Source organism: Epinephelus moara, chromosome 9 (genome assembly GCF_006386435.1).
Source record: "Epinephelus moara isolate mb chromosome 9, YSFRI_EMoa_1.0, whole genome shotgun sequence".
NCBI lineage: Eukaryota > Metazoa > Chordata > Actinopteri > Perciformes > Serranidae > Epinephelus > Epinephelus moara.
Genome location: NC_065514.1, coordinates 11,121,935 through 11,132,827, shown reverse-complemented (window position 1 = coordinate 11,132,827; position 10,893 = coordinate 11,121,935). Strand labels below are relative to the sequence as shown.

The 10,893-nt window shown below is 41.5% G+C and overlaps 1 protein-coding gene across 1 annotated transcript in view; it reads left to right on the top strand.

Annotated features, from left to right (window-relative positions):
• si:ch211-196i2.1 (collagen alpha-1(I) chain) overlaps positions 1–10,893 on the top strand; it is a 142,002-nt gene that overhangs the window by 104,151 nt on the left and 26,958 nt on the right. Inside the window, exons 31-38 of the mRNA XM_050053135.1 lie at positions 970–1,014; positions 3,128–3,181; positions 3,548–3,601; positions 3,719–3,772; positions 4,610–4,663; positions 6,216–6,269; positions 9,847–9,891; positions 10,164–10,208. Coding sequence (XP_049909092.1) covers positions 970–1,014; positions 3,128–3,181; positions 3,548–3,601; positions 3,719–3,772; positions 4,610–4,663; positions 6,216–6,269; positions 9,847–9,891; positions 10,164–10,208 — 405 coding nt within the window. The remainder of the gene's footprint in view (positions 1–969; positions 1,015–3,127; positions 3,182–3,547; positions 3,602–3,718; positions 3,773–4,609; positions 4,664–6,215; positions 6,270–9,846; positions 9,892–10,163; positions 10,209–10,893) is intronic.

The following is a 10,893-nucleotide window of genomic DNA, read 5'->3' as shown; positions in this document are numbered from 1 at the left end:
TGGTATGACTAAGTCATGGTATGGTATGCTGTACATAATCACAGAAACTGTCAGTGTGTCATTCTGTCTGTCCCACGTTTTTCTACTCACTGACATGGTCAGTCTATGTGAAACTGCACATAGGCATTGAGGATTGGCATAGGTAGAAGGTGACAAAGCTACCAATGGGTATGGACTAGTTTAAATAAACAGTAAATTTAGCGTGTATAGAGCCAGCATATTCTCACATCTAACTGAGTGAATGAAGGGTTTATTTCAACCAAACCAGAGTTGGTGATTGTTTGAACAGTGGAATGACAAACCAAGCTAGCTTATGTGAGTTATTTTGTTTCTGTTGACTTTCAATAAAGTGCATTTTACATTGATAAAAGTACAGTTTTTTAAATGGAGTCTGGTGGGTTTGGCAAGTGCAACTTCAGGGCTGTTTCTGGTGAAACAAAAAGGATCTTACTCTTTAAAAAAGGTCTGTCTCTGTAGGGATCCTTTCCATAATGTTGTCACACATATAGAATAATAATCTGAGCCGGTCAGTGGCAAAACAATCACTTTTAGTGGACGTAAATTGATGGTGAATGCCCCAAGTAGTTAAATTGCAGGATGTTCGCTGCTGTCGGTTGCAGCGCTCTCGCTCAATATTGGACCAATGTCAAAAATTGTTGTTTCCATTAGTCACTTAGACACAAAAACATGGAAAAATAGGATCCAGGTTGAAAAATACCGACATTACCCTTTAACCATAATAATATAATAATCATCTTGTGGCTGCAGCTTCATATTTAATAAGCCAATATAAGAGTGGCATCAGTCTTCTCAACTTTGGGATTAAATTACTTGATAAAGTGGAGATTCATGTTCAGAGTTTTTTAATTTAATTCGTTAAAGTGATGACATTTACTATTTGCACTCTGAATGACCTCTGCTGTGGGGGAAAATTGCATTGTCGCTATTTTCTCTGTCCCTCCGTTTCAGGGTCCCGCAGGAGCAGCTGGCAGTGCTGGCAGTAAAGGACTGACGGTAAGACTGTTAGCCTCAGAATGACCTCAGCGTCCACTTCATGACATCATCCCTCCAGCTTGGCTTTTTTTGGCTCTTTGCCACAAGGCTGCAGGGTTCAGCTGAATATAAACACATTATTACAGTTTTACAAGGCAGGCGAGGATTAAATATGGAGGACTTTACTGATTCATGAGCAGGCAAACACAAGAAATACTGCCAGAAAAAAAAGTTTTAACAGGATGGAACCTGCTACTAGCCAGTTAAAGAGATCAGGTGTGCTCACTAAAAGTGGCAGGGGTTGATCAGAGTTCATATCTGTAAGCAGTAGATGATTTTAGGGGGGGACAAGGGGGGGGCCATCTGCCTTGTTAGCAAAATGACCAAATGCATCTTAAGGGAAAGTTGAAAAGAACTTTCAAGAGAGAGTTCAAGAGGGCGTGAAACCCTTGAGAGGTGATTGGGTGGGGTCGGTGCAGTCTGCAGCCACTCTTGTTCCCTGGGTCAGCACCCAGACGTAGGGTAAATAAATTATTGAGAATTATTGAATTTTAAATGAGGATTTTCCCACCAGGAGACTCACAGACCATCTGCATGTGTTAAGTCATCTCAAGTGATGCTACTCAGCCAATCAAATCTGTGCATTACATATGGAGTGAGTGAGAAAGAGGCAACGGTTGGAGAAATAAGAGTCTGAAAGGTAATTTCAAGTGGTGTGTTCTGACGACAGAAAAGTAGACAGTGAAAACCAGAGCTTTAATGCAATGTGAAGTGCCACTACAAGAGCACAGAGAATCGTCTGAGCAAGCATACCCACTCAAATTCTAACTGAGGGCACAGAAAATGAAATATTTTATATTGTAATGAATCACTGAATCATAACACAAGATAGGCATTATGGCTAAAATACATGGGGCATGAATACGATGCGTCACATAGGCGAAGAGGGGGAGGGTTTTTAATCCACTATACAGGCTTTGTCTTGTCTCCCCTGACAATTTTTCTGATCACCTACTGTGTATAAGCATGTGGGTGCTACATACACAGATAAATGTACATGTGGTATACCACACTCTTTGGTCAAAAGAATGTGGACACCTTAACATTACACCTATTGAACGTGTCATTCCAAAACAATGGGCATTAATCTGCTGCCATCCATCAGATGTTGGAACGTGGCTGCAGGAGTTTGTTCTCATTCAGCCACAAGAGCATTAGAGGTCCAACACTGATGGTAGGTGATAAGGCCTGGCTCACAGTAGGTGTCCCAGTTCATCCACAGGTGTCAGGGTTGAAGTCAGAACTGCAGATAGGCTCACCAAACTAGGAAAACCATGTTTTTATGCATGGGGGTATTGTCATGAAACAAAAAAGGGTCTTCAACAAACAGCACAGAGTTGGAAGTACACGATTACCCGTCTGCAACTTGTCTGAAAATATCATTTGTATAGATCTGTGGTTCCCAGCTGCTGGGTTGCGGCGCAAATGTGGGTCCCGGGTGCATTCTGAATGGACCGCAAGTGACTCGCAAATGTGTTGTTTGTAAAAATAACACTTTATTTTTAGTACAGTGAATTTCCAGCACAGAGCTTTTATTTTGAAGTGCCGTTTGTGCTTTAGAGTGAGTAACTAACTAAAAGTTACTTGACAGAGACAGCAAACTAACTCACTGACATGGCAAAACACAAGTAGGAGGCTGCAGACCAAATGTCCTGCAACATCCAGAGAAAACTGGATTTACTCCTTAAGAACTGCAGACGTACTGCTGCTGAGTAATAAGTTTGGTATTACCAAATTAACAGTCGCCACATTATTGATTTGTCAAGTTAACAAAGACAAATGTAGCCCGTTTAAGAGCCTTAAATTAAATCTTAATCACCAATATATTACCCATAATGACACAACCAAATGAGATGGCCGAGAAACAATTAAATGGCAGATTAAGCAACTATCAGTAAAATACTGAATCAGTTCATTCAAACTAATAATTTAACAGCTCACTGCACGTTTGTTAATTGCGAGAAATAAATGACAATTTGCACTTTTTAAGTCAGCTTTGCAGTTCTCCGGCTCTGTACATTTTCACTGCTTGTGGCATGTTCTGCTTTTTTAATAACAGTTGCTACTTTTCCAGGGTTTTCAAGGAATTGCTGGAGAGAGGGGAGCAGATGGCCCGCCAGGTTCTCCGGTATGCTTTGTGTGAGACTGAGTTTTTCAGAGACGAGGCAGTCGGGCAGGAAGTTTGCTGTGGAAATGAACAAATCCTCTGAAGCATACAGTATTTCTCAAGAGACAGCAGATGTATTGACTGTTTATCTGTTTTGTGAAACAGATGTTTTAAGAGTTTTATTCAGTGTTGAGAAAACTTCTGAGAAGCTAAGCTGAGCTGCAGTATTGTGGGGGTATCAATTATCTAATCTAACTTCCAGTCAGATAACAAACAAGATATGTACGATCGAGCTATGCAGTCCTGTGACTCTGATTGGCTGAACAGATAGAGATGGTATTGGCTGCTGCTTTGAACCTTTGGTAACAGATTGCTTTTATCTGACAGGGGCCACTGGGGAAACCAGGACCTCCAGGATCACCAGGACCCCCTGGAGAAAAGGTGAGTCGACAGGCACAGAGCAGTCATGACCTCCATTACATCAGCGCACACATAGGTATCTGTTGTATGTTGTCATTATGTGTCATCTACATGCGTGTTTCATGTGTTATTTCTCAGGGTTTCACAGGGAAGCCGGGTGTGGAGGGACCTCAGGGCCCAGTAGGCATGTATGTAAGTGATTCTTCAGCAGGACATTGCACCTGTATTACCTTCTCACAGCATATATATTATGTATGCAGAATATACATCACATAAACATACTGAAACTTATCTGTTACCCGTGCGTGTGAATTAGTTGACACAAATTATTATGTCAGTAATTCAGACGCTTTTACCAACAAACTGATGCAGCAGCACAGTAACTGAAGTGTAAGATGTTTCCACAAAATATCTCACGTTTAATTGGTTAGAAAATTGCTGTGTAATTAGAATATAAATGTGAAACAAGATTTTCGTCAGCAGAATCAGCATGTCAGAATGGGTTCATTGGATAGAAGTGAGCACTCAACAAAGTGATATCCGCCATGAGGGGATGGTAGATTAAGGCCCATCATTTTCAGGATTTACCAATTTTCACAAATAAGAACACAATTTTACAAAAGATGGAGGTAGATAGAGTGTAATTGATTTTTATGATGGATTTTTGTGTTCTCACATACACACAATTTGTTGTTTTTCCTGCTGGAAGAGGACATTGTTCACTGAGTTATTTGTGAATTATATCCTGTTGAAATAATGGAAGTAATTCCAGTAATAAAAAAGGAAGAAGGAATAATAGAATATGTGTGGGTTAACTAAATTTTACACCAAAGCTCCTCTAGGTGATAAAAATGCATTAAAGTTATTCAAAGTTACATTAAAAAAAGACTGTTGACCCTACAAAGGGTATTTTTCATTTGCCTTCTTGAGCCCTACCTAAAGCCTGTATGGATTCCCACAATTGTCTGTAAAGTGCTGAATGAGCCTTTGTAATGTAACTGATTATAGTGTTGTTCGTTCTCCCATCAGGGGATCCAGGGGAACGTGGGCATGCGTGGACCCCCAGGTTTCATAGGAGAAAGGGTAAGGTCATCTTTCTCTCACCTATCAGAAAGGATACTTTACCACAGTATTTAAAATACATATTTTTCCTCTCACCTGTGGAGCTGTTTATCAGTCTGGATTGTTTTGGTGTCAGTTGCTGAGTGTTGGAGATATCAGCCGTAGAGATGTCTGCCTTCTCTTCAGTATAATAAAACTAGATGGCACTCAGCTTGTGGTGCCAAAAATTACGTTTGAAAAACTCAACAGCAATGTCTCTTTCCAGAAATCATGACCTGGTGACTCAAGATAATCCACAGACCTTGCTGTGAGCAGTTTCATGTGGGAACTATTTTCTTTTTTTACCGAACTACACCCACCAAACATATCACCGTGCAGGAGGAAGCGTGCATCTACTGCTAGCTCACCTAGCACCACTAAGGCAGCTAACAAGCCAAGGAGGATGCCTTTAATGTCACAGACACAAGCTTCTCATCCATGAGGAGATGCACGCTTCCTTCTACACAGTGATGCAGTTGGCAGGTGTAGATCATCCATCCATTTTCATCCACTTCTCCTGGGCTGGTCGCTGGGGCAGCAGGCCCAACAATGCAACCCAGACGTCCCTTTCCAGCACTTTCCAGCTCCTCCTGGAGGAACCAAAGGCGTTTTCAAGCCAGACGTGATATGTAATCCCTCCAGTGTGTTCTGGGTCTGCCCCTGGGCCTCCTACCAATGGGATGTGCCCAGAACACCGCGAACGGAGGTGCCCAGGAGGCATCCTGATCAGATGCCCAAACCACCTCAGCTGACCCCTTTTGACGCAGGGGCAGTGGCTTTACTCCGAGCTCCCTCCAAGAATCACCACCTTAACGTTGTGGAGGGGTTTGCGTGTCCTTGTGAACCTGGGAGCTGTGTTGTCTGGGGCTAATAGCCCTGGTAGGGTCTCCCATGGCAAAGTGGTCCCAGGGGAGGGGCCAGACTAAGAGCGAGAAGAAGACCTTGATGACACGGCATATTTGAACTTTGAGCACCTCACTCGGTATGGGGATACTGAGGCCCGGTCAGGCTCAGCCAGAATAAGATGCATGGTCACCCTGTGGGCCCACCACACGCAGAGACAGGAATCAGGGTCTGCTGCATTGTGTGCCGGGCTCTGGGGAGGGTGAGGGTGTAGTTCAGTAGAAATACATCAAACTGCTCACAACAAGGTCTGTGGATTATCTTGAGTAAGCAGGTCATGGTTTCTGAAAAGAGACATTGCTGTTTTTCATAGGTGTTATTTTGGCACTTTGAGCATCACAAGCTGAGTGCCATCTAGTTCCATTATACTGGAGAGAGCACTTTCATCTCTAGGGCCGATATCAACACTCTGCAACTCACACCAAAACAATCTAGACTGATTGTGGAGCTAAGAGAGTAAAAAACTATTTCTAAGAGCAAAAATTATTCTGAAGGAGGAAATTTATATTTAGGCTTTTTTACTGAGATTTTATCAATATAAGTGAACACGTCTGAATCTCTTTGTAAGCAAAAACCACCATAACATTAACTGTAAGGCACAAAACAATCTCTTCCTTTTCCTTCTCACCAGGGTGAGCCCGGTTTGCGAGGTTTACCTGGACCTGTTGGGAAGCCAGGACCTGCAGTAAGTGTCTGTAGTTTATTTTTGTTCTTTATTTCCTTCCTCCTGACCCCTGGGAACTGCTCGGGGTAATATGAAAGTAGGACTGAGTATTGTTGAAAGGATTTGATTAAGACAGCAGCTATGATGGGGTCACACCATGGAGGGTTTGGTAAATAAAAGTAAACCGGTGAAGTGTGCAGCTGGTGTGCAGGGACTGGCTATTTATGGAGGCGAACAGGTCGCAGTGATTGATTTTGTTGGGGCCACTGGTGGCAAATCTAATGACAGAGTGATCGAGGACAAATAAATTGCTCCACGGACTGTTCTCCAGCCTGTCTTCTGCAATCCAGTGTCACGTGGCATCCTCAGTGTCAGAGCAGCTTTCCACACATTACACATTACATTACAGCTCAGGTGCATTGTGCAACTTTTGGCAGTGGTGTGTAAAAAATATGACAAAGAGAAAATACAAAACAAAAATTGCAAGTTACATTCTGATAACATAAATTAATTTGTTTACAGCTCAAAAAAGTCACTGCAGATGAAGTATAAAGTTGCAGTAATGGTATTAATTGCAGTTAAAACATAGCCAGTGCCGCATGATGTCCAGTTTAGCGGACAGATGATTAAGGTAGGAGCGACAATGTTGCTGTCAGGTGTTCTTGACAATTGTTTTTGACCACTGTGGTGCAGATTGTGCAACAAGCTGAAAGTTGTGTGTTCCTTTTGGATCAAAGATAAAGAAATGGACATTTACTCAACCTATGTTTGCTAGTATGAATAAATATGATGATTGTTCTGTAATTGGAGCCTGCAGTTCAGTTTCTGAACACAACTTAACCAATAAAAGCTGTGGCATCAACCAAGGCAAGCACGTCAGCCAGGTGAGGCCGAGTTAAACATCTCTGTGGTTGCAAGTAATCTGCTTAGCTCCTACAAGGCATGTCTTAAAGATGATGATATGGATCAATGTTTTCACTTTGTATCGATGATATTTTGTCGTCCATCAAAGAGTCGATACATTGATCTAGATTGATGGATCATTACACCTGTAATGCTTACTGGTTTACGTAGCTACAGAATGTGGTTTAATTGGGTGGTGCAGTGGGGAGAGCTGTGGAGGTAGAAAGCTTTGAAATCAGGAAAAGCAGCAGGTCTCTAACACAGGAGTCATGCATAATTAAATTCCAGCTGAGAATTAATTTGTTAAATGTCCTTAAACACACACCTGAGCGTAGAAATGCAGGTACACACACACAAATTTGTACTGTATGCAATGACACCTCTGACTGACGGTTTCTCCTCTGCTTTGGTGAAGTTGTACATGAATCTGAGAGGTCAAACTTTCCTCCAAGAACTTGTCAAACTTTCTGTACCCTATACATCCGTCCTCCTCTTCTGGTTGGTTAGACCTGGGAATAAGAAAGTCCCTCTTGCATGGAAAGAGTTACTCTCAGTAATGGAAGTTGGACTGTTTTCTGAAGTTCACTTCTTGTCCACAGTCCTTCCTGCAGTGTCATTGGACACACTTTTTGCTCACTCACATGGTCGCACACTGCTGTGGTGAAATCCATCAACCTGTCATAGAGTAAAGTTAAACAGAGCTGAGAAGGTGGGTTCATCGGCTGCTGGCTTGAGCGCTAAATACAGTGATAAACTGAATGCCTTTGTGTCCACATCAGTGAATGCATTGGAAGTCAGTAATCATGGTAGTCTTAGGCCACTTCTTTTTAATACTTTGTTATTATTATTTATCTGTATGGCAGGTGTGTATGTGTGTGTGTGTGTGTGTGTGTGTGTGTGTGGTTGTGAGTATGTGTGCCACTTTCTAAGGAGCTGCACAACAAATTTTGTCACAAGGTGCAACAACAATAAAAGCATTGTGTTATATTCTAAAAATAATCCTCTCAACAAAAGGGACAAATGGACAATCTGAGCGAGGCTCTGCATTTTTTTCCCAACATATCACATCCATACTTTATTCTCACAGGGAATAAAAGAAAAAGTGATAAGAGCTGTGGAAAGTAGACAGAGGCTGTGGAGAGAGCAGTGTTGTGAAAAAGTGAAACTTTAAAACCTGTGATTTTCTGTTAAAGGTGTGACAATACACTCACCGTCCAGTTTGTTAAAAGAAAAGGTGTAGGAGGAAGATAATAGCAGGCGCAGCCATAAAGCCGCTGGGCTAGATATATAACAGTTCTGGCTTTTTCAAAGAAATGATATTAAGTAATCCCATCAACCATACACCTCTCACTAAGCAAGCAACCATAATATTATTCTAATGAAGAAAGGATATTTTATATAGTAAGGGACATTTAATGCATCACCAGATGGATGACATACACATGAGTACCAAACAAAGATGCCCACTTTCACTCTCCTTTTTTGCCATATGTTATCAAACTGCAGCAATCAAGTCAACTTTATTTATATAGCACGTTTCATATGACAAATGTAAACTCTATGTGCTTAAGATACGTTTTAAGTTTGCTTTTAACAGAGAACATTGTTGTCGCAGATCGAAGTTCATGTGGAGGAGAATTCCAGAGAGTAGGACCATAATGACTAAAAGCACCATGAGCTGATTGAGAGCTGATTTTAGATACAATGAGTCGACCTTTATTTGACATAGTAAGAAGTATTTTAGAAGGAATTCTTTGTTTTACTGGGAGCCAGTGAAGAGAGGATAAAATATGAGTTATGTGGTTAGACATTTTAGTTTTAGTTAAAAACCAGGCAGCAAAACTGCCTCAAATTACTGTATTTGATTACAAGAAAACTCCACAGGGTTCATTTGATCATAGTCTGTATATTTTACAAAGTATACAGGTTAAATAGAAATTAAGAGAGAAATGAAGTGAAAAATGTGTCTGACCAGCATAAAATAGAACAGTTTAAAGCCATATTTTATAAAGATGCAGAATACCACAAGGAAAATAAACCTGTTCACAGAAGCAGTTAAATAACATCGCAAATATAGTTTGGTGTGTGTTTCACTCTAAATTTCCTTTTGTTGTATATTCAGCATCACTTTATTTGTAGACCAACAACAGAAATGTGTATTTTATAATTTTGTGAAAATGTTTAGAGAGACGTGGGTATATATTATATACATTTTTGGGCTTACAGAAGGCTACACTTCTCTGTCTTATTTCTTGACACAGTACTCAGACAGGGTGGCATGGTGGTGCAGTGGTTAGCATTGTCGCCTCATAGCAAGAGGGTCCCAGGTTCAGACGAGATGGGGGGTTCAAACCTGGGGTGTGGGAGCCCTTCTGTGCGGAGTTTGCATGTACTCCCTGTGTCAACGTGGGTTTTCTCTGGGTACTCCAGCTTCCTCCCACAGTCCAAAGACATGCAGGTTCATTGGTGACTCTGAATTGTCCGTGGGTGTGAGTGTGAATGGTTGTCTGTCTCTATGTGTCAGCCCTGTGATAGTCTGGTGACCTGTCCAGGGTGCACCCCACCCAATGTCAGCTGGGATAGGCTCCAGCCCACCTGCGACCCCTAACAGGATAAGCGGAACATGAATGAGTGCTCGGACAGAAGTCTTAGCAACTAGCATGTTCTGATTTGCCCTGTCTGTTTTCTTTCTCAGGGTCTACCAGGTCCTGCTGGAGAAAGGGGACCCCGGGGACCTCCGGTAAGAGAGACGTCTAATAGGAGAGTTTATGCCCTAAATTACAGAGGACTAAATGTTCTTCCTTCCCCATATGGTGTTGATTGGCATGCCAGAAATGGCATCATTTACAGTCCCATGTAAATATGGTTGAAACAGACACGGTTAAAAGTTAACATCAGATTCATCCTTTAAAATACTGTCTGTATATGTAAAAGGCTGAGATCCAGTCTAAAGAAGTGATGAATCCACTAATTAACCAGCAACTTAAGTGTAACGCTTGTTGTTTCCCACAGGGTCGGCCTGGAGATGAAGGATCCAAAGGGATACAGGGTCCACCAGTAAGTTACAGCTCATAGTGAAGTCAAGCAGCTCATAGGACTCTATTTTCACAATGGCTCGTCACTGTGTATCACAGGGCTATTATGGCTGCTTTTAAGTGGCATTTTAATTGGACACACTCAGTGTTGGCTTGTCTCAGATTAATCGGTGCCAATAGAACGTTTTACAAACTATCATTACTGGCTGAACTTGCCTCCCATAGTGGCTAATGGCTGCGCTGCCTCCACCAGTCACACTGGGACGCACATAAGTGACCGCAGCTAAAGAGGGGAGGGTGGTGTTAAATGGAGCAATAAGGAGCTTCATCAGTGGGTACAGCTCCAGAGATGCAGGTCCCTTATGGTGTGTGAGCGTCTCTAAGTGTATTGTTATTCATTTGAACATGTATTTAAATTTAGATTTAAATTTTATGGCTGGACTGCAACAGCGAGGCCAGCACTATAAACACAATAGTCCATGATTGACTGAGTGACTGGAGTTTTGAAATTAGCTATAAAAAAAAAAAAAATCAGACAGTTAGTTTGACGTTATATATTTATTTAGGTATTTATTATTTTGAGTGTGACATTCAGTGGTCTAGATTTATATATTTATGTCATATACGATAAGTAAGATTTGATATGTACACATATTTTGGTTTATTTGAGGGAGATTCACTCAATCGTGAAACAGTCAAATCCCACT